The 24701-nt window shown below is 34.3% G+C and overlaps 2 protein-coding genes across 2 annotated transcripts in view; one reads left to right on the top strand and one right to left on the bottom strand.

The window, feature by feature from the left end:
* msps (msps cytoskeleton-associated protein 5) overlaps positions 1–24701 on the bottom strand; it is a 226699-nt gene that overhangs the window by 52601 nt on the left and 149397 nt on the right. Inside the window, exons 13-16 of the mRNA XM_089101805.1 lie at positions 21452–21670; positions 9469–9652; positions 6674–6868; positions 679–915 (exon numbers count right to left, since the gene is read on the bottom strand). Coding sequence (XP_088957931.1) covers positions 679–915; positions 6674–6868; positions 9469–9652; positions 21452–21670 — 835 coding nt within the window. The remainder of the gene's footprint in view (positions 1–678; positions 916–6673; positions 6869–9468; positions 9653–21451; positions 21671–24701) is intronic.
* LOC148955365 (uncharacterized) lies at positions 12993–16637 on the top strand. Its single transcript, XM_089101818.1, has 2 exons — positions 12993–13094; positions 15708–16637. Exons 1-2 carry the CDS (start codon positions 12993–12995, stop codon positions 16524–16526), a joined length of 921 nt encoding a protein of 306 aa, XP_088957944.1. The 3' UTR covers positions 16527–16637.

The raw sequence follows: 24701 nt of genomic DNA, 5'->3' as shown, positions 1-24701 counted from the left end.
ATCGGTAAAAATCTTTCGCTCCAAAAGATTCTTTAGCATTATCTCTTAAGCAACGTAATAGTTTAAAATATACACAAATAAGCTGAAGCCCTGTATTATCAATACTACAATTTAGATTGACAGGTTTATACATTTTTAGAACTAAACATTCCACTTCACCTTTGCAAACCGATATGAATGTTTTACCAAAGTTTTCCCAAACTGAATGAATTTTTTTTTTTAATGAATTTTTTTTCCAAAATATTTTGAAAATGAATACAAAATTAGATGCAGGATTAGAAGCAGAGTTTGTCTATCATTGTTTAAGTCGCTAAATGTCTTCATTTCTCAGAATTATTTAAATTTTGTATAAAGAAAACAAAGTCATGATCTTTATCAATCTGTCACAAAAAAATTTAAGTGACTCTTCCCTTCCATCAGAAAGGACTTAGGTGAAATTCTGCCCAATGTCCTGGCTTTCAATGTTTTGTACCGACCCCCCCCCCCTAATACCAGATGAAATTTTTTTGTTGTCTGACAAGCTAAAAAAATGTTTTGCTATCATAAAACAAGGCCAAATAAAGGATTATTAATACCAAATCTTGCCAAAGGTAAGGATATTTGACAACGAAACTTGACACAACATTCCAGAAACTATAAAATGGGCAACATTGCAATTTATCACGCAGCCAAACTTACCTTATTGTCCGACAAAGACTGAAGAATTCCCGGCACGAGAGTCCGTATATGCTGTCGAATATTTGGTCCCATTGCTACGGCTAGTTGCTGACATATTGAAAGTCCAGTTTGAACAAGAATTTTGTTTGAATCAGTGAGCCTTTGGGCCAACGCGCTAGGGAGCTCCCCAAGGTTCGGTGCAATGAATTTGGCTTCTTTTATTACTATTTCTACTTTCTGTAGAGCTTCGTTTCGCACCTAAAGAAAAGAGAGAAGCTAGAAAACAGAACACCGAAGAGAAAGAAAAGCCGAAAGGAAAAAAATAACTTTCAACTCCAATAACAACGATCGATACAAAAAAAAGAAGATAATAACTTTAGTTCTAATACTTAAAATTCAGTTGCATATATTGAATTTTATCTTACAAAAAAGAAGAATAAATATTCTCTATAGTTATACATTTTTGCTTTTTACCCTTCAAAAAAAGAAAAAGAAAAAAAAAGCCCCAGTCACTAATTAATAAGAGGTTAGCTATACACTGAGGTTACTTTCGGAATATAATTGAATACAAATATGTAACTATAACAAGCAGATAATAAAAGCAAAACAATAGTGCAATAATATAATGCCTGACAGAATATGCTACAGGCAATGGTTCTTAATCAATTGCATGCGCATTCTAGAGGATAGGACGTAGTAAGTTAGTAGGTAGTATACCAAGAATGTATCCGCAGCGGCCAACTAACAAGAAAACATAAGCTAATAAAAAGCATAAACTCCTTCGTCTACCACTAAAATTGGCACGACAAGAAATCTTTCTCTCCTTTATCTCATTTTCTTTTATTTTGTCTGATTTATTCCAACTACATTGTGAAAGTCTGAAAAAAGGATCAGAGGATCTTGAAGGGATTCGAATTCAATATCACGGTTAAATTGACTAAATGCAATTTAAAATCCCTTAATCCATGAAATAGGACTCCGTAGCTAAATCTGAGTTTGGCATAAAAGGTAATCGTAAAATTTAGCTTAATATATGTAAAGGATGGTCATATTTAGTTATTATAATAAAGACAAGGCAAATCAATGACGTAAACGTTTTTACCAATCCACCGTTACTCTTTATAATAAAAGAACTCCTACAATAGAGGAATAATATTTGACTTCTCTTGATTTAAAATTGCTCCGGCAATGAAAAGTCCCCTTTTTGTGTCAGAGCTGAATTATGCAACGTTCAAAAACTTTTGATGACCACACTTAAACAAAAGAGCTTCTGTGATAACCCTTGACAGACCGAAAACTTGTGATTGTTCCACGTGGACCCATTAGGAGCTTTGATTGTGATTGAATAAAAAAAAAGAGTTTTTCAACTGAAAGTAAGGAGCACCATCAAAACTTCCCCTACCCCTCCTCAATCTCTCGCTCTTTACGCTAAAGTGGGACAAAAAGTCAAACTTTAGCGTAAAGAGTGAGTAAATAAAACGTTCAAGTGGGGATAAGTCCATCTTTTTAGACAGTGAAAACTGGTACAAAAGTCTAGATATTCGTTCACACATACAGCCTATAAATATCTAGACTTTTGTACCTGTTTTCACCGTCTAAAAAAATGGACTTATCCCCATTTGAACGCTTTATTTGTCCGTCATAGAAAGGCATTGTGGTCTGGGAACAGGATACCCAGTTTAAGGCATTACGTCAAAAATGGTAAAGAGCGAGGTATTGAGGACGGGGCAGCCCCTTCATATACGGAATATTTTCTGTTCGTTTTAATGTTGCTCCTTACTTTCAGTTTATTTAATTTCAGATCGTTTTTCAAGGAATACCGGGAAATCCGCCTCCCATGTCCAAGGGAAATCCACCCCCCCCCCAACAAAAATCCTCTATGGAAAGTTCCTCCGACGTAAAATCTCCCACGGAAAATCCCATCCTCGCTGAAAATCTCCTGCGGACAAATCCACCTGAAAAATTCTCATTGGCCTACTTTCATTCGAAAAAAGACTTGATTTTTCATTAGATTTCTGATCATTTTTCAAATCATGTCGGAAACCCCCCGCCCTTAGTGAAAAAAATTCCCAAAAATAACCCCCCCCCCCTCGTGGAAAGTTTCTCCCGTGAAAAATTTCCTCGTGGAGAAAATTCTCCTGCAGGACCCCCCCCTCCAAGAAAAAAATTCTCAGACTATTCCAATCCTGCTGAAAATTTCCCCAGAACATCCCCGCACGTAGAACTGAATCGCCAAAAAGAAAGCAAGAAAAATAAAAAAGAATTTCGTAAAGGAATTTTGGCATAACTCCCCCGTGCAAAATTTCCTCTGGAAAGTTCGCCCCGTAAACTTCCCTCTCCACGGAAAATCCCTTCTTCAGACCACCCCCCCCCCGAAAAATCTCTTTATACTTTCCAATAATAAATACTGTATGTAAACAATGGGGAAATTTTATAACTTACAGTATTTCCCCCCCCCCGAAAAATCTCTTTATACTTTCCAATAATAAATACTGTATGTAAACAATGGGAAAATTTTATAACTTACAGTACTTTCCCTAGACGCAGTGGGGGGGGGACAAATGGATATCTTAAAATTTTGATCAGATGGCTGAGAAAAAAAGAGCGTAGGAGGGGGCTAGTTGTCCTACAAATTTTTTAGTCACTGAAAATGGCACTAGAGCTTTTAATTTCCGTTTGAATTAGCCATCGTCCGATCTCCTAGGATCATTGGTTCGATACGATCACCCCAAAAAAACAAAATAAACACGCATCCGTGATCTTTCTTCTGGCAAAAAAACGAAATTATGTATTTTTACAGGTGGGAGATTGAAACCTGTACAGTACCGTCTCTGACATATTGAATCTGATAGCGCAATTTTCATTGATATTCCTTGAATTTTTGAGGGTGTTCCCCCTGTTTCTAAAATCAGGCAAATATTCTCAGGCTCGTTGTTTTTGATGGGTAACATAAACTTGATGGAATTAATACATTTGGATTCAGCATAAAAAGCCAATTCTTCTGATGTATCTATTGTTATTATATTTTTGTTTCTTAGAGTTTCGTTTACTACTGGGCTGAGTATCTTTTAACTTACAGTTCCCTGCCATGCTTGATAAATAAGCGTCTAGATAGGTCTTCAAAAAGTGTTTGTTGAGAAAAGGTGTTTCGTAAGAAAAAAGGAGGGTTTTTGATCATAGGAGCTCTCACATATGACTTTTGACCAAAGTACTGTTTATCTAACGAACAATATTGATAATTCTTAGCCGACCATTAAAAGTTTCTGTCGTCTTTGGTCTACAGTGATAGTTCCGGTGATTGCCACTTTACTTTATAGTCAATAATTGCTAGTGATTTTTCCCTTTTCTTGCCTGTTTTTATTTTATTTTTGCTTTCTTTTTTTACTCTATTTAAACTCCTCTAGTTAATTTTTGTAATTTAACGAAAGAGGGTAAAATTAAATTAGTATTATTATCATTGTAAGGTTTAGGCCAGGAAATTTGAGAGGATTACCGATAATAATTCTACTGCTTCTGAATCCAAAGACAGCCTGATATGCAGACGATATAAATCAAGCCAGAATAATAAATTCTTGATTTAAAGCAAAATCCACATCCTTTCCTTTTCCATCTTGGGCTTATTTATTATATTTCATCAAAAGTATACCCAAGAGGCAAGCCAAGAGAAATGGCCTCCATAGGTGAGCCATAAAAGAAAATCACCTTCACGTGAGAAGGAGAAGTTGTTAGCCACAGTACTAGAGTAAGTATATCTCTGGAGAATCCCATTTCGGCTCTTAAATTTACAAAATACGTTGGTTGACCTAGAGTAATTTTAAGCGAAAGCAAACACACATCAGATACATTTATTCCTCAGTTTTCTAAACCTACTACAGAAGCCATTTTACTTTTTAATTAGCTAATAGAAACATCTAATTTCACTCAAATTCGACATTGGACTGAAAACAGAGAATATAAGAACGAATAATTTTTCTAAAGAGTTAAACAGCCTAAAACTGTTCATTTTAATCAGAGGAGGACATTTTTGTAAAAAAAATGTAAAGAATAGGGCATTGGACTTTACAGTCCCTATTGGCGGTGTTGATCTCCGTTTCTTGGCCCTTCAGTCAGGAAGTGCAATGTGGGGTTGGAGGCCAACCATCCTGTGCTTTCGCACACCCTTCCTGTTTACCTTCCCCAGATTTCTCAGGGTACCCATTTAGAGCTGGGTCGACACTGGCTGAGCTTACAGAGTCACACCACTGACCCTCGCCCCAAACCAAATAATTGGGTACACTAGGATTTGGGCCCTCGCCCTCTCGGACAAAGAATCCTAAATCCAGCACACCAATCCACTCGGCTAGGACGGCAACATTTTCGTCTTAGTAGGAAATGTTCATCAGTTTTGTCTGGTATATTTTGAAAGAGGCACACAACCCTAGCAGACATAGCAAAGTTGTAAACGTCTAAGGAAAAATGAAACAACCATTGTAGCAATTCTGACTAGCCAGGATTACTTCCAGCCAGTAAATCAGCTCAAACAAAAGATGGAGCTAATTCTTGCATTGTTCTCTCATTTCTTTTTTTTTCATTTCCTTAAAAATTGAAACCAAGTCCCAAAACAGTTTTTACGTCCAGATTTTGAGACGCGATATCTCCGATTTAAAAAAGAAGCCGTATGAACAAAATCTGAAAAATAAAATAATTTTATTTTGAGTTAAATTTCTAAGAAAACCCCTAAGAAAAATCGAGGATATGACATGGACATGGCATTTCGGACTAGCCGATTGCATTCGTAGTGATGAAACGTCTCGAAAAGAACATCCAAATATGAGGATTTGCATACACATCATTAAACCTTAGCTGGGTGGAATTGGATTATAAAATTGAACTTAAGTTCTTCACCTTTTTAATTGCTACAAAACTCACTTTGGGATAGAAAGATCCAGGCTCTGCATGAATGACTTTAAGAGGGGTTGAAGACCACTTAATTTTTGAATAAATTAAGTGTCATAAGTACTAGCTGAATTGAAAATATAAATTTTTGTGTATATGTGAAAAATAAACCTTTCAAGGATCAGGCGACTAAAAATCCGACCCTTATTTATTCTACGACTCATTGGAATGAATTATTGAAATAATCATTCGGCAAAGATATAATGGTATATTTAAAAACCTTGTCAGGTCCCATGTTTGCACTCAAGCTTCAAACACCCAATAATTACATCATCTATTCATATTTGTCAAATAAACCTTCGACCAACATATAAATTGCAATATGTAACTACTTAAAAGCATCTTAACTGATATCAAAAAGAAAAGAAAGCCAAGCATAGTGACACAAAGGTTGATATCCTGAATATAAATAAGCACGGATACACTTTGTGCAAAAAAAAGAAGTGCAAATAAAGAGAAGAGAGAGAAGAGAAAGAGAGATAGAGGGAGAGAGAGAGAGAAAGAGAGAAAGAAGAAAGAAAACATGAGACTGAAGGCTGAAGTCTGCTTTCACCCATTTGAAGTGTATTTCTTGAAGTATAAGCAAATTGAACCAAAATTGAACCAAATTGAAATTTTCATTTTCCTAATATCTTTATCACCATTTCTAACAAGAAAATTAATAATTTAGTAGAGGCTAAGGTAAGAACAGTCAGATTTAAAAAAAAAGAAAAATTTTGTTAATAAACAGTAATTTTGTAAAATTTTGCCTTAAAATTTTTTGGAGACAGAGGGGGGGGGGGCACTAATGGAGATTTTGACCAGGACGCAAGAGAGGCCAGGACTTCCACTGTATTTTCATGTTTTTGTGGAGGGGCCAGGGCGGATATTTTAACCCCAAGTCATTGTATAGTATCCTTTTCCTGACATATGTCAGCCATTTTTTTGGAAGAGAAAAGGTATGGTCCAATTGACACTCCAAATAACCCCCAGAAGAAAGACTCTTTTAGAAGAAAAAGAAAGATTCAAGCATTTTATTCGTCAACTTCAGTTTTTTCGGAAAATAAGAACAACGAGCAAAAAGAAAAAAAAAAAAAACTACCTTCCAGTTCTTGTCACAAAGTTCAGTAATAATCTGGCCAGTAAAATGTGAACTAACATCTGTCCTTGGGACGAGGTCTTCAATGTTGACTGATTCCGTAGGTTCTGACTCTACTTGGCTGTTTTCGGGACCTCTTTGCTGGCCCTGTGCAAGTTTTAAACCTCTAACAGGTGCTGGAGGCCTAGAGCCTGCATGCTACACATATAAAGCAACATAAATAATAGACAGGGTGAAAAGGTGAAAAAAGAGAAAGAAAAAGGATCGACACATGCATCTTTCGTACAAGATAGAGGATGGGCATATCATCCTAAGAGAAAACAGAAAAGACAAATAGCAAATAAAAACACTAGTCAGTTACTGAAACAGCTCTTCATTTTAATACGTACTATATTCTCTGATCAGTTCAAATCTAAGCTACATGTTCAAGCATTTCATTTTCAAATTTCGCTTTCTTACTTTTTTTTTCGTGCCCTTTTTTTCTGAGAAGCAGTATAGATTTTAACCCTATTTTCCTTAAGTGATAGAATAAAGCCATATTTCTTTTCGTCTTCATTTAAGAAATCGAGCTGAAAATAATGCGCTAAATGTAATATCAGAACACTTTTGTCACTAAAATACATTTCTTCCATTAAACAATTATATAACCATTTTACTACAATTAATCTTAACGCTCAAGGAATAAAAAAACAATCAAAAACACTTTCTTTTATGAAAAATAAACTTCCTGGAAAAAATGCGCGGAGTACAAGCATATAAAAGTTTGCTTGAAAACTTCAGAATCTAGAACTCAAATTACAGATTTTATGTTGTTTTTGCATCAGCATCATCATTTAAAGCCATTAAATTTTTTTTTTAGAGAAATAAAGCAAAACGTTCTTTTGGAGACCTTTCTGTAATAAGAACCATTATTATCATTGCTGCTCCCTTTTTCAACAAATATTGTAAGTGATGCGTAAAGAGTAAGAGGAAAACGAAACAAAAAGAACACAAAATGTAACTTAAATAGGTAAAAAAAAAAGTCTAAGCCTCAGAAACTGAATATACAAAATTGAAGTAGATTTTAGGTCACGGTTATTAAACTTTTCTGTGGAGAAAACTTTACCTAAACATTCATCAACAGCAGCTTAGAGATCTCCTGTTTATCAATCTATTCTACTATGGAACTTTATCCTGATGTCCCTCTATCTCTCTCTACAGAGGCGGATCTTTCCGTAGTTTTAGTCCAGTAAATTTTCTCCCTCCTTTGTTTATTTTCCTCCCTTTTTTCTTTTGTTTTCCTTTTTTTCTGGACATCTATCCCAAATGATATATTTAACATCCTAACTGTTAAAGTTCTTGCTTTTATATATATATATATATATATATATATATATATATATATATATATATATATATATATATATATATATATATATATATATATATATATATATATATATATATATATATATATATATATATATATATATATATATATATATATATATATATATATATATATATATATATATATATATATATATATATATATATATATATATATATATATATATATATATATATATATATATATATATATATATATATATATATATATATATATATATATATATATATATATATATATATATATATATATATATATATATATATATATATATATATATAAATTGGGCCAAAAAACTTTCACGTTTGTAGTAGTGCTTTAGTGCGAATAAAATGATTGATTAATTGATTTAGATGGGCACTTCCAACCTGTGTGTATACATGCCTGTTCTACAATATCACATGACATCGTTCTCATCGGCCCTTTTTCAAACCTGAACATTCTTGTTACCCTTTGAAGGGCAAAATTACACCTTCAAAAGGTTTAGGAATTAGGTAGGACTTTGGACTATGATTCTAAAATAAGTATTTTAAATAACTCTTTGATTTAACTCATACTTAAATAGTTCTGGCGTCTATAGCTTAACTTAGCACAGTTTCATTCTTAATCTACTTTAGCATTTAAATGTTTATAACTTCAGATTCGTGTAGACTTGAGAAGATGTGTTTATCCCCGTCCTCTGAGGCCTCTTGGACCACTGCTTTTCCTGAGGCCCTAATCATTCCGATGATTAAAGGAATGTGAAAACTGCAAATCAGAATGTTACAAAGTAAAAAAATAACTATCGTATTGACATTTTGACTGACGATTATAGACGCTTCGAACTGGATTTATCAGGAGTTTCAGAAACTCATATCCCAGGGACCAAAACTATATTTTTGTGTCCTTTTTTCGTAAGAATTTCGTTGAACTAGACAACCATAATCAGCTGCTCATTCAAATGATTCTCAGTAATACTTGCATTTTCCGATGCTATTATGTTTAAAAATTATTGAGAAAATCACTCAGTTGCCCGATATAAGCTGAATTTTTCCATCTTAATAAATTATTATGCAACTAAAATGGTTAAAAGCGGCAAAACAACACAATTAAATTGTGGCGATGTGCAAATTTCCCTCTTGTGTGGGCCTAGGGTTAGTTCTCCGAATTCCCTTATAGGATGCCATACAACCCTGGGCATTCTTAATACTTAACTGGGCTAAGCAGCCTAATTGGGCACTCTTTGTACACTTCTTAAAGGAGGCCATTTTTCCCAGAGTCTTTGTTGTTATTCAGGGCCTCAATTACTTAGGGAATTTCTCCAAGACTTCCCTTCTAAAACTTTCGGTAATCTGACATTGGAAGCAGACAGATGACCTAATCGTCACCGCATAGCTTAGCTTTAAGGAGGTTAAACCAAGAAACTTACTTTGTCAAACTCAGCATCCAATGTTTGGAGCAAAGCAGGTTTTTCTCCTTCAAAGAAAACTCGGAGCGGAGCACCCATATACAAATAAAGGGTACCAGCTAATGAAATGCCAGCAGCTCGAATGGCTGGGTTGGATGCTTGCACCGATTTTTTGCAGAAATCAATTACTAACTTCGGTTGTACGCTAGAAAAAAGGCAACACAAATTATAAATAACTCACAAAAAAAATATCTCAAAACGCAACAACAATTGGACTCCTGACTGTGATCTTGTAAAGATGACGATCCTTAAGTTGCATTCCTAGGGTACGAGACTCTTCCAGATTTCGTAATAGTTATGGCAATCACAATTGAACTAGTGCTAAAATACCAATCATTTCAAATATTACTAAGTTTACTTATACAATGTGTATCATAAATAACACTGTTGCATACATACAAAAAAAAGAAAAGAAAAAAAAAGAAAAAAAAATTAGAGAGCGATATTAAACGTATTGCTGGAATATTTCGATGGTAATACTTAACGATTGACTACTTAAAAAAGTAACTACAATTAATATAATACTCATAACGAATACTTAATAACCATGTTTATCGCTACACTCTAAAAAAAAGAAAAAAAAGGAGACAGATCGAGATATGGAATAGCTTCAAAAGATTGAAGACTGCGTATGAATAAACTTTTGATAGATCAACTTTAAAATTGCCTTAAAAACAAGTTACATCCCAAATCCTTTTTTTTAGCCACGCTGGTGGCTGATCACACGTTCGGTGACCATACGTCCCGGGCAATGTGGAGTAGTTCTGGATTTTATGATCCTGTCGCGGTATCCCCGGACACTTGGCAATATGTTTATGTGGCTTTCATCCCCCCCCACGTAGTCTTACAGCACTTTTCTAGCACAGAGATGTCAAAAATTACCTCAAAAATTCATAAAGTGTATTTTCGAAAAATAGATTTCTATATATTTCAGTAGATTATATAACCGAATAATAATATCCCTTATTTTCATTTGGACGGGTTCCATTGCATAGCAAGTAAAGGTCTTGCCACAGGAACATTATATATATATATATATATATATATATATATATATATATATATATATATATATATATATATATATATATATATATATATATATATATATATATATATATATATATATATATATATATATATATATATATATATATATATATAAAGAAAAAATGGAATTCTTTTCGTATTCAGCCTTTCTAACTCGGGCCAGACACCTTGTATGCAACTCTTCTTTGCAGCCCATATTAGATTTAAAAAATAGTAATAATAATAAGAATAATTCAGGGATCCGAAATTTACTTGACCATAGTCAAAAAGGCTGGGAGCAGGCACACGCATAGGGAGAGGGGGGATTCCAGCTCGTAGCCGCTAAGTAATCTCAAATTTTTGTTATGATTTTCTAGCTTGTATAATTCAAATTTTCTTAAACACCTAAAGAAATTTTTATGTATATGCCCCCATGGGAAGCCGTTGAATTTTAAACTCCAAGGCAAATATAAGACTTTTAAAAGAGCTAAATAATTCCATGAAAAAAGAAGTTCCATATAAAACAAATTATCAATTTTTTGTTTTAAATAAAATCTGGCTGGCATATAAATGTTTGTAGTAAAATTTTGAAGCAAAAAAGGGAGGGAAAACCAAGTACTTTTATTCGCATTGCTTAAACGTTAGTGTGACAGCCAGGGATGCAGGACCTATCCTATTTCTGATTGTGCCAACTCGTCTCGGAAGGGGAGGGGGTTTCTTACGGCAAAATATTTATATAACTGGTATATATTAAAAGGAGGCACCTAGACATGGGAGGGAGTTTTGGGGCTGGGCTTCACTAATACTTTATGAGGGCACCCGATTTCCCATGGTTTGCCTGTTTGGGAAAACCATAAAAAAGAAATTCGTCTGGCTGAAAAGATGCATATTTAAATATACTTTCAGATCTCTTTGGAGGGGATAATTTAAGGCTATGGGGGAAAATTGAGCAAATGAATGTGATTCAAGATCACTGTCAAACAGTTCGTGGTAACAAACTGTAAGTAAGGAGTGACTCGGATCAATAGTAAGCGAAACTGTAAAAACGGATTTTGATACCAATATATATATGAAAAGGGTCGGCTAATTATGCTGATTTTAAATATATAACTTTCATTAAGTCTGACCAATTGAAGACTACGATCCTGAGAAAATTTGCCTGATTTCCGAAAAAAGGGGGAAACATCCTCTAAAACTACTACAATCTTAATGAACATCACACCATCAGATTCAGCCTATCAGAAAACCCTACTGTAGTGGTTTCAAGCTCCTATCTGCAAAAATGTGGAATTTTGTATTTATTTGCCAGAAGTAAGATCACGGATGCATGTTTAATTGTTTTTGTTTTTTTTTCAGGGGGGAGCGAATCGACCCAGTAGTCCTAGAAAATCGGGAGAGGGCTCATTCAAACGGAAATAAAAAGTTCTAGTGCCCTTTTTAAGCGACCAAAAAGATTGGAAGGCAACCTGGCCCCCTCCCCCGCCCCTTTTTTTCCCAAAGTCGTCCTATTAAAATTTTGAGATAGCCAATTTGTTCAGCATAGTTGAAAGACCGAATAACTATGCCTTTGGAGATAACATGACCCCCCACAGTCCCAAGGGAAAGGTCTTTAAGTAATAAAATTTGCCCATTTTTTACACATAGTATTTGTTATTGTGAAGTATATATACATTTTCGGATGGGGGGCAAATTTTTGGCTGGGGGTTTTTCCAAGGGGGGAATTTTCTAAGGTGAGGGAAGTCACCAGGGGATGAACTCGTTAGGGGAAATTATACACTGGGGGAATTGACAGAATTCCTATACAAATTTTTTTTTAAATGTCTTGCTTTTTCTTTTCCGTCTCAATTTTACGCGAGGGGTTGTTAGTACGGAGTAAATTTTCACCGGGATTGAATTGTCTAGAGGATATTTCCGTGGAGGTGGGGCCAGATTGCTGACATTACTTAAGAACAATCAGAAATTAGATTTAATAAAACAAGTTTTTCAACTGAAAGTAAGGATTAACATTAAAACTTAAAACGAACAGAAATTATTACGTATATGAAGGGGGTTGTCTCCTCCTCAACACCACGCTCTTTACGCTAAAGTTTGAATTTTGTCCCAATTCTTTAAGAACGACTCCTGAAACACAAGGGTCGTTTAATTGGAACAATAAGAAGCTTTTTTGAAAGTACTAAACAACTTTAGCGCAAAGAGCGAGGTGTTAAGGAAGGGGTAATCCCCTTCATACACGTAGTAATTTCTGTTCGTTTTAAGTGTTAATGTTGCTCCTTACTTTCAGTTGAAAAAGCTCGTTTTTTTTTAAATTTAATTGACAGAAAGGAACGGACCCGTTTGTATTTGTTTGTTCCAGATATGCACTTGGTTCAACAAACGATTAATACTTGCCACTAGCATAATAAACAGTCCAGAATAAACAGGGGTTAAATTTTCTTCTGGATGTTATGAACTCTACAATGCGTATAAATACAGGATGCGATAGGGTTGAGAATATCAGTCATTGTTACAGTTTTACGCAACCCGTATCACAAAATTACACGATGAAGACTTGCTTACTCGTGAGTTGTAGTTCTTTGATATAACATATACATTGTTTCTTAACAAGAACAGAATGTTTTCATATACTTACTACCACTAATTTTATGATTGCTATTTTTACATTCTTTTTTCAATTACGACAAAATTTTATCGAGCTAAATTTTTTGACCAAACGCTTTTTAAGGATCGCTAAAATATACGCCCATAATAAACAGGAGGTTGAATTTTTATTTCAGATATTGTGGACTCTAGAGATTTGGTCATATGAGCAGTGAAAGACAGTTTCTTCCAATAGACCAATGCGGAATTGGGGAAATGCTGAGATTTGGGAATTTCAATAAAAAAAAGAAACATAAGCTATGTTTGAGCATTTCAAAGGGTAAACTGACAAGTTCTACTTTTTTTTACGTGTTGAATTTTTACCGTCACATCAATTAGTTGACGTGATTTTGTAAATTTACTACGATAGGCCCTAAAATCAGATTAATACTACAAAATGACAAAAATGTTTTCACCATCAGACAATAAATAATTTTTTTTAGAAGCCAATCTGACCACATCCATCCCAAAACCTTTCTTAGTACTCAAACATAAACACTAAAAGAAAAAAAAAATCTAGGAAACTGTCTTTTGCGGATTAGTGCGTTGAAACCAAGACCCACAATGACCCTCGATTTTGATTTTTCTCCTATGAGTACTCATTTTCAAATTATGTACAGAAGGGAACATTTGTTTTACAAACGTAATGGTTTGAACATCTACCGTACAAAAAAGAGCAGTTCTGTATTTGTTACTGAGGGTGGGTTTATGCAGATTTTTACACAAAGCAAATGATTAAGGATTAAAAAAATTCATCAAAATATTTATAAGTAGCATAATACTAAATTAATTGCAAACTCTGAGCCGATGAATGATCTACCTAGCCCAGCTATGTTAATAGATGTGACAACAAGAAGTCCTAGCCAAGTGGACTGGTGCGCTGGATTTAGCATCCTTTGTCCGAGAGGACGGGGGTTCGAATCCTATGTACTCAATTATATTGTTTGGGACGGGGGTCAGTGGCATGACTCTGTAAGCTCAGCTAGAGTTTACCCAGCTTTAGTTGGGTACCTGGAGTAATCTGTGGAAGGTAAACAGGAAGGGTGTGCGACAACACAGGATGGTTGGCCCCCAACCCCCCATTGCACTTCCTGGCTGAAGGGCCAAGAAACGGAGATCAGCACCGCCGGTAGGGACTGTATATTGCCGTAATGCCGTATGGTAGGACAATGCCGTATTCTTTACCTTTTTTTGTACAACAAGAAGTGTTTAAAACTACATTTTCAATATAATTGTGCATTAATATTTGAGCCAATAATTTTCGTTTTAAAATTACTAAAATTGCAGTATACCTTAGATTAGATAACAGTATTTGCCGCAAGATATCTATACGCGGGAAGGTGGCCCTTTCTTAGATCGAAAATTAGAAAACGAATATTTTTTTTTCCAAGCTAAATTGAAGAAATGTGGCTTAAATTTGTAATCTTCTGTATTTTGGAGCACTCTCTAAGCTTTTCCGCATCTTTTGTGTTTTAAAGAAAGACACAAAAACAAAAGAAACGTTTCAGACAGTAAAACAATTCAGGGTACTCAGTCTTGTTAGAAGGTGCAAAAAAATTAAATCCATTTAATTCAGTTTAAACTTGTTTCTGTTTATTATTCCCCACAGACTCTTGAAGTAAGAGGTTTTGAATGACGCTTTATCATTCTCATCACAAACAATAAGTTAATGAAGCTACAAATAAATATGGATAAATTACATAAACTGCATTTTGAAAAAAAGAAGAAAAAAAATACAATACATAGGGTTTCGGCATTAAGCTATTTGCGTCAATTACACATTTTTTTTTTTTTTTTTTTTTTTTTTTTTTTTTTTTTTTTTTATATAAATAAGCTAATACACCTAGAAATTTCAATCCAAATTTACAAATGACAACTTAATGATAGACAGTTTACTGTTGTGTAATACAGACAAGGGGTAGATTCTTAAGCTGAATGAGTATTCACCACTCTTCATTATTTGTGTTTAAGCTATAACACATACGTTTACCCTTTTTCATCTAGAACACGGAACTTCAAAAATTTTACAAAATGCCCTAGCTACTTTTTTAATTTTTTTTTTTTTTTTTTATGAAATATTTTTGAAAGATCTTAAGCCGAACTGGCCAGCAATGACAAAAAAAAAAAAAAAAAAAAGAGAGAAAAATCTCAGTGAAAAAGTTTTTTTAGTTTTTTTATCTTGTTCTTCTTGTGTTTCTCTCGTGGTGAAGACGCATTGTTTTGATACATGCGAAATATCCGCGTTGTTTTACATTTTTCGTCTTTTCTCTCCACTGGCTCGACACAGTCTCGTTTATTGTTTTTTTTTTCACTGGAGATTTTTCTCTCTGTTGTTTTTTTATGCAATATTTTTATTACCTAATACAATATCAGGTAACAGTTGTGGTTTGGCGTTAGTATAGGCTTTATACTTTGCTTAATTTAGTCCCAATACTAATTGTGAATATCCATCCCCCTAAAAAAAAAGTGATTTTTTTTTCATTTTACAAGATTTCTTGCAAAACATACACTAAATAGTTTCCCTTTTTCTCCAGGCACTTCTTGTTACTGCTGCCACTGCCCAATATGGAACTTATTATCAAGAAGAAGAGTCAACACCTCTCAGACCAATGATGCAATCACAAAATTACCCTGCACCAGCAGCAGCCGGCTATGCCTACGATTACAAAGTTGGCGACGATACCACTGGTGACATTCAAGCAGCAGTTCAGAAGGGATATGATAAGAAAGTCACAGGAGAATACATGGTTCATCAGCCAGACGGATGTATCCGCCATGTTACCTACACAGCAGATGAAAATGGCTATAAACCAACTGTAACTTACTCAGGACCTTGCGACCCCACATCTTATACGGTTCCAGCTATTCCAGCTGAAATAATAGAGATTGAAAAGAAAAACTTGGCAAAAGCTGCCACAGATTCTGCAGTTGTTGCCGCGGAATATAAAGCAGTAGTGGACAGCCAAATGAAAATAGTGGCTGATCACGAAAAAATGAAAGCCGAAATTGCAGCAGCTGAGCTCAAGAAACAAATAGCAACTACAGCTTCAAAAGAAACAGCTGACGATTCACAAGCACCTTCGATCTCATACAACAAACCTGCTCCTCCATCATATATTTACGACACAGCTATATATTATGGTGCAAATAAAGTACTACCTGCTGCTCCAATGTCAGATAAAGTCATTACAGATGAGCCAACCAAAAAGCCAATGACTTACGGAACCCCTGAAACGGTACCACTTTATGATGCTCCTGAAGAGCTTCCCAAAACTACTGCGACTACTAAGCTAATTGCCCAGCCCCTACAAATGTACGTGAAGCGGAAACAAGAAAACCAACCAGCTTATTAGACAAATGAGTTTATTTTTTTACTTTTATACATAATTTATTAAACAATTTTGTTTCTGAACAACTTTTTTATTGAAGGTCAATCAGATCTGTCGATCACATCCGAGCTTGGTTCTTAAGAATTACTACCCCCAAGCCTTTGACATTTCTAATTCTTTCTTTTCTTTTTTTGCTGTTTTCTTTTTAGGGTCTGCTAGTACTTGACGTCAGTCTTCCGGGCTTGAAAGAGCGTCTAGCTTATGAAAACCATTAGGATAAAAGCTTAGTTAAATATTCCTTTTTTTTTTTTTTTTTTTTTTTTTTTTTTTTACAGAAAACCGTAGTTGCACACGATACAACATTTGAGGCATGGTTTAAAAACTTAGCGTTTAAAAATCGAACACAATAACTTCAATCATGTACTATTCAAGCTTCCCACCAAATCTTTAACCACAATTTGAATGACGCATAATAGTTCGGTCAGCATAGATAGTATAACGTGCGTTGACCCATACACGTGCTGAACCGCTAAGAATAACCGATATTTACAAATGCCTCCGTTGTATAAAGATGGAAAACAAACTGTTTGCCCAATAATATTTCGATCATACAAAAACTAACAATTCAACTTTGTCAAAAATAGGTTTTTAAACATTATTTAAAAGTAAAATAAATTATACGAAAAGTAGATTCCCAGCGGAATTTGTTGATGATTTCCCAAAAGAAGTTTCCTTGACGTTTCATTAGAAATGAGATTAAAGACACGACGTTCAAATTAAAAACCATACCTAGTTTCTATGAAATTAAAAGTACTAAAATGATAGATACTCGCCATTTAGAAAACAGAGAAATTGTCTTATAAAGCCAATAGCGAATAAAAATATTAGCTTTAACTCAAATTATTTCAGACCCGATATTCCAGGTCATATTAATTTGTTGTTAAATACACATACAGCTCGACTAGAATCTGTAGCTTTTTTTATGATGGGCCGAAACTATAGTGTTGCAACCCTATTTCATTTTTTTTAGAACAATATTTACAGGATTTTATTCTCCTAAGTTTAGTGATGAAAACAGAGTGGTCCGAAGGAGCGATTTTAATTGCTGTTAGGCTCACCCAGGATGGTTCGTTCATGGTTGATGCTGCCATTTTGAAAAACAAATATAAACAACAATATTTACAAGGCAGTGACTTTTAAAACTACCCCAAAACTTGTCTAGTTGATCTATGAGGATCGAAATTTTTCTAATTCAATGGACAAAATAGCCACACTTGTCAGAACGTCATCTTTCAGACATTAGGAAAAAAACTGGAACAGCGGAAGTATTTCTTATTATTGCAGAAAGACAGAAACTAAACAGATTTGATTTTTTTGATAAATTATACGGAGCCTTAGAATTATGCAGCATAATTCTCCCAGAAATTGTTACTAAATCATTTAAATTTTTTAAAGCATAACTTCGAAATTTCAAAAGCCAAAACCCGTTTGACATTTCGATTCAGAAAGGAGCCATATTTTTATTTATTTTATTTTTTCTTACAGCGGTTGCTATTTTGAATTTTAGATATGACTTTCTCAAAATTTCCACTAGCAGTCCCGATAGTCATGTTAATACATGAAAATCAAAGCATGTATTGTCCAAAGTATTGTTCGAAATTATGCCCATTTTCGACTAGAGCATTTTTTATGAAACCTTTTCATACAAAACACGCTTCATTTTCGTGTAGAATCCACATACTTGACATTCTAAAGGGTTTGCAGTCAGGAGTTCTTAGATAACCTCCAATGCGCCTACGAAAGGGGTACCGGAGACCCTTCTAGACCACATTTTAATTATTCCTTAAAGCCTCAAAAACTCCGACTTACAATCAAATGTGCTTGCTTTTTAAGACAGTTTCATCGAGATGAAGTAACCACTTTGTATATTGTCATGAAATTTCCTCTTAAAATCACAGCTTTTATCATACAATGAAGGAAAAGGTTCATATTAAAAATATGTCAAATTTAATATTTTTGATTCTATGATAAAAATCAATAAAACAACAGCCGAATTACAGTAAAATATAACAATTTTAAGTTTTGATTTGCCAATAGAATAGTTCACAATATCTAATATACAATGGACTGACTTTCTAGACCCTCTAACAGAACTGCAATTTCCTTTCAAATACCCCTCCATTGCACAATTATTTTAATACTTATATTTGGCAGGAGAACGCAAGAGAAAGAAATAAATCCAATTGGGTTAGTCCATTTTTTTCAATAAGTGTTGATTTAGGTTTTCTAATTCTCTCAGAAAAAAAAATTATGTTATCCACTCTTTGGATTTTTGCCAACCTCTGTTCTATTGTGAAACGTGGCTAAGTTTGGGATTGAAACATGGACACTTAATAAAGAAGAAGAAGATATGTTAGAAATTTTTATAACTATTTTGGGCATAAAAAATAGTCATAAGATCAGGCAAGTGCACATTTTTTTTTTTTTTTTTTTTTTTTTTTTTTGCGGTAATATTTCCCAGGTAAGTGAGGCATTGCATCGAAAAAACGTCAAAAAGGGGAGAATTGTATAATAATACAGTAAATTACAAAGTATAATAAATTCAAGGCTAAGTTGTCAAATTCAAAAATTTTGAAGTGGGACACAGGCCAGAAGACCACTGCTTCCGTGCATACCAGGATGAGGTGGGAAACACTACTCTGCAAAAACATAGTGGTTCGATGTCGCTTAGTATGCACACCATAAAGGAGTAACTTAGGTGGAACATAGTCTCATCATGGAAAAAGCAGTACCCAGAGAATGATTTTAGTAAGCCATATATGCCATATAAGATAAATGCCAGTAAGATAAGATAAATAGTAAGATAAATGCCATATAACCCAGTGATTATTGAAAAAATAATTCATAACCTTTGGAGTTTTGTGGGAGGCAGACAAAGCGGAAGCTTAAAAAATGTGTAATGGAAGGGTTCTTTTCTTCAAAGTGTCAGCTTAACAAAACGATAGTAGAGGAAGTTTCACAACTAAACATTGCAATCACACGTTCGATAACACATATCAGTGAGGTTTACGCATCTTCAAGGTTTCATACTATCCTTACCGCAAATTTTATATTGCCAATTTTCAAACTAATTTCTGATATGTGGTGGGCTTACATATATATGTTTTAGTTTCTGCGTAACAGCGTTTGAAAGCTTGTTTCTACGCAAAATTAGTGGAGTTCTAAATTTTCTGACTTCTTCTTTTTAGATAGACAAAAATCAACGCTTAATTGATTTGAAGCACTAACACGAATTGTTATGGAGAACCCCCACAAAATCATATTTTTTTATCATCTACATCTTTGAATAATTATTTTTTGAATTTTTTTTTACCAGATTTCTCGTTTTTTTTTTTTTTTTTTTTTTAATATCACGCCATTTGTTGTAAAGTTTTATTTAGCTCCTACATGGTTTTACTTGCTGAATTCAAAAATCTACTAACAAACAAATAAAATTTTAAATGGAGATAATTCTTTTTATTAGACAGTGAAAACAGATACAGGAAATCTGGATATTTCGACCACATACACCAGTGGTTGTCATCAGCAGAAAAACTAAAGCATAACTAAAGCTTGTAATGGTTCATTTTTTCTGCTAATGACGACCACTGGTGTATGTGATCAAAATATCCAGATTTTTTGTATTTGTCTTCACTGTCAAATAAAAAGACTTATCCCCATTTGAACTTTTATTTCTTCGTCATAGAAAGGAAATGTGGTCTTGGAGAAAAATACCTAATTGAAGGTATTACGTCGAAATACGTCTACTAACCAACTTTACATCGTCTATGCTTTTCGCATCGAGAGATTTTTTCTTAATGCTAACCTTTTGGAATTTTTTTAAAAATGAAAGAACGCCCGGCAAATATAAGTGACTTTGAAGTTCAGCATTTATTTTATTTTATTTTTTTTATTCAAGAAAAATAAATAGGTTTAAACTAGTTCCTTGCTATTATTATCATTTTTAATCACATTTTCTCCGAAGGTACACCTCGAAAAATTACTGTTTAATGAATAATTATTAGTGTATAACTTTGAAGACATAATTATTTCAACGGAAAAAGTTTCGTAAGTAGCGCAATATTCTTATCATCAAATTGTGCTGTATTGTATTATCTATATAATACATCATACGTTAAGCCATTTATTTTCTTATCAATTAAAATATAAAAAAAAAGAAAAAGACAGAGAACATACTTGTAAATACTTTATATACATCGTTACGGCTGATCTAATCAATTTCTATTTGTATCGGCCTTGAAGCAGCTCTTGAAGCAATGATTTTAGTTGTTATTTTTATTATTATTTGAATCATTTGTTGACGTTATAATTTTGTCTGTTGTGCATATTGACACTCTCGAATTCGCGTAAGCTATTGAAGCGAATAAATGTATCTCATTCTATTGGTGAAGTTTCATAACGAACACTCGTCTTTTGTTATATCAATAAATGAAATAAAAATTTAAACAGTAAAGACAGCAATAAAATGGGAGCCATACTCCAAATGAATCGGAAAATCGTCGCTGTTACACTTAATGGGCGTGTCTGACATTTTTCGCACTTTAAAAATAATTGTTAACAACTTTTTTCTAAGCTGTCCTCAAAGGGAAATCACCATGGCCATGTTTATCAAGAGGATCAAAGTATGATTTAAATACATTGCCCTGCCAATCATCCCTTTGAAAAAGGCTTCGGGAAACAATTTTTGGCAATTATCCCAGAAGCGTGAAAACGTCAGATACGACCAATACGGAGTAACCAGGATGATAGGATTAATTCTTGCATTGTGCGTCTCGATGACATTGACGTTAAAACAGTTTTTTTTTGCTTTCCTGAAAAAAAATCTTTCTGAATTCTGTCAATTTAAAAAAAACATGTGCAATACCAAAGTATACAGAAAAATAACTTACACAAATCCAAATTCACGGATTGCATTAGATAACCAAATAACTGCTTCGGCGTGGACCTTAGGATTTTTTTGATTTAGTACAAAACTCACTATTTCCTGGGATATCCAATCCAGTCCAACGGCCTCAGTCATAGCAGTTAAGCACTCAGCAGCCGTAGCACTATTTTTGACATCTCCTAGCTTCTCAGTTACTTCGTTAAGGCAAAATTCAACCGATTTTCTGAAATAGATTAAAGAATTATAAAAAAAGGTGGTACAAGGATCGTCAAACAAGAAATTTTGGACTTTACACAAATCTAGTTTTATTCAAAAATTGAAACAGAATAAGAGATAAAGTAAAATTTATGTTGGTCGTACCCACTAAGTCAGTAATTTCTTACTCTTTATTTCTGAATAGGTTTTAGGCATTTTACACATGAAGTATGCTATCGAAGTTAGCAAAAGAACCTTGTTGGCAAAGGAATAAAGAAACAAAGGAGAGAAACGTTTTTGTCTTTATTGAGGCCCTGTTTAAATGCCCTATAGGTCACGAGCCCAAGGATAGAAAAAAAAAAATTATGGCCCATTTTTTGAGGATCCGTAATCGATAGAGCAAAATTAGTTTCAAATTCGTTTTCTGTATAGGAGTCCACCTGACCCAGAAACTTATGACTATAATTTCCGAGCAGGTGGGCTGAACGAAAAAGTCGTTCCTTAGATATTGCAGATGCACTGTTTTGATAGCAGGGGGCATAAAATGGCTTTTGATTTACCTCACTATTTCACTATGAATTTTTTCAAAATTCCCACGGGCTAACAGTATCAAAACATCTAAGGCACACGGGACAGACAAATTTATTGGCCCCCTTATTCCCTCCCCCAAAACACAAAGTAAGAAGTCCTCTTGCCTACTCTTCTCCCAACCCTAAAATTTCAAAATTCCCCATTAATACCTAGAAGTAGACATCCTAAGATGTTGCAAATATGCCATTTAGAAAATTTGGATGATTACTTCTTTTCAATTTACCTCTGTCTCTCCCCCAAGTCACAAATCGAAAATTTCAACTCAACTCTCCAAGTCGCTAAGATAATGCACATACGCTATTTTGATAACCTGGGTACATATAGTCTCTTTTCATCGGTATGACTATATCGCCGAGATTTGATTCTAGTCTTAAAGGGGCTTATAGAGCCAACATTTTTAGAAAGGCCGGAAACAAAAGCATTTAGTCCCTGTCCCTCTTCCCGCTCTCCAAGTCAATATTCAAGGTCCACTTGCCATCCCCTCCCTAACACTCACAGGAAATTTCAAATTCATCCCTAAGTTATTCCCAGAATATCGCAGATACACCGTTTTGATCACATGGCAACATATACTGTACGGCGATTTACTCCACTACTTATCCAGGATTAAATTATAGGTCTCATAAGGGCTTATAGTGCAAAAATTTGTAGAGGAACAAGAGCAGAAACAGTTTTAGGCCTCTTCCCCCTCTGCCCACTCTCACAAGTCAAAATTTGAGGTCTATCTTACCCCCCCCCCCCTAGCATTCCCTGAAAATTTCAACTTGATACGCTAAGCCATTCTCGAGATATTACAGATACACTATTTTGGTAGTGGATAATTTCTAATTCCCATAAAGGCTTATAGTGCAAAAAAGTTTAATTGGATTGGAGACACAGGATTTTCAGCCACTCCTCCCCGCAACACCAATTTGAACTTCCCTTACCCTTTACGGGAGTAAGTTTTAAGATTTCAGAGAAATTTTGGGCCTTTTTTAGGCCTAATTTTTAGACATACCAATATCATTTTTTTATTGTGCCTTAGGATCCCCTTGGCCCAGAAACGTATATGTGCAAGTTTCAAGCTACTTGAAAAGTTTATGACCTTCGTTGGGCCCAGTTTTTGGGAGAACCAATATTTTTTTCAATTTTTCTTTCTGCATTAGTGTCCCTTTAGCCCAAGGACATAATGACATAAAAAGCAACCATAAAAAAATTATAGTTGGCCTTTTTTGGTCCTCATTTTTGGAGGCCTGTGCCACCAAACAAATCTTTTCTTGTACATTGGTTACCTTTGGCTTGGAAACTTAAGGCTGTAAATTTCAAAATAAGCACAGATAAATAGTTTTTGGAAGATTTGCGACCTCCCAAAACTTTTCTCTCTCAACAAAATGTTTTACCTCTTGGCCACGGGGAACGATCCATGAAAGATTCGATTCCACCAGACACACAAGTTCAAACACGTTCTCCCGCACCCCTTTTTCTATCATAAATTTATCTATAAAAATTGATAAGTGGCATAATTTACAGCCTTGACCCTGGGTTGCGGGGATTATGACATACCCAGAGGCATACTTATTGTTCCTTTTGACTATTTTGAATAAAACGACTTTCTAAAAATTTGGATCCAATTACATGAAGTTATTAGCGGCCAAGTAGCAGAAAAGGGCACGGAAAGGGGACTGACTGTCTTAAATTACTCTGTACTCTTAATAAAATACTAGAATTTTAAATTTCCAACCGACTGAGCCCCCCTCATAGTTTCAATCACCCCTCCCATACGGTGGCTTGATAACAAAATAATAAATAGAACATGGAAGGTACACGGCTCTTTACTTAGGCTAAAAATTATAGCCCATTTGGCTAAAATGATAAAAAATGCAATTTCTAAGATAACAATTATTTTCATTGTCCATAGCCCTTTAATGGACGTTTACAGTTCCCCACCTTAAAAACCGAAGAAATTCAAATTTTAGCATAGGTAACACAACTGTTGTCCTCTCTTTTTATTTATTTTTTTCTTCAAGAGGTGCTAGTACCAAACCAAAGGTCGCATATATAGCAAGGACTCAAGGAGGCTTATTTGAGCGGAAATTGAAAGTTTTAGAGCATTTTTTTCAAGTCAAAAAAAAAAGAAAAAAAAGTGCCAAATGAAAGTCCTATTTTCTGCTACGAAACAACAATTTTCGCTGGACCAAAATGCCAGAGAGTGAATATTTTGAGATAGCCACTTGCCTTAAATCTGTTGAAAAGCTGTTTATAATCTGTTTAAATAAGGGATAAATACTCTACGTATAGCGACAGAAAAACTTATTTTTCCTCTTAAGCGCTTTATATAAAATCCTTCTTTTTTTTTTACCGCTCTGATAAACCTGCACGAAAATAAATTTGCAACCAAAGCAAGATATTTCATATTTTAATGAGTTTTCCATCTACACCAAATGTTTTCTATTGGACGATAGTATTCTCTCGGGCTTCTTATTTATCGA

This window comes from Artemia sp. Qi Xiang Cuo, chromosome 2 (assembly GCF_049724085.1).
Source record: "Artemia sp. Qi Xiang Cuo chromosome 2, ASM4972408v1, whole genome shotgun sequence".
Lineage (NCBI taxonomy): Eukaryota > Metazoa > Arthropoda > Branchiopoda > Anostraca > Artemiidae > Artemia > Artemia sp. Qi Xiang Cuo.
The sequence above is the reverse complement of the archived record's forward strand: the minus strand, read 5'-3'. Positions and strand labels throughout refer to the sequence as shown.

Coding starts and splice junctions, on each gene's coding strand:
- LOC148955365 (XM_089101818.1), top strand. CDS start 12,993: ATGCGTATAAATACAGGATGCGATAGGGTTGAGAATATCAGTCATTGT. Junction 13,095..15,707: donor CGATGAAGACTTGCTTACTC/GTGAGTTGTAGT, acceptor CTTTTTCTCCAG/GCACTTCTTGTTACTGCTGC.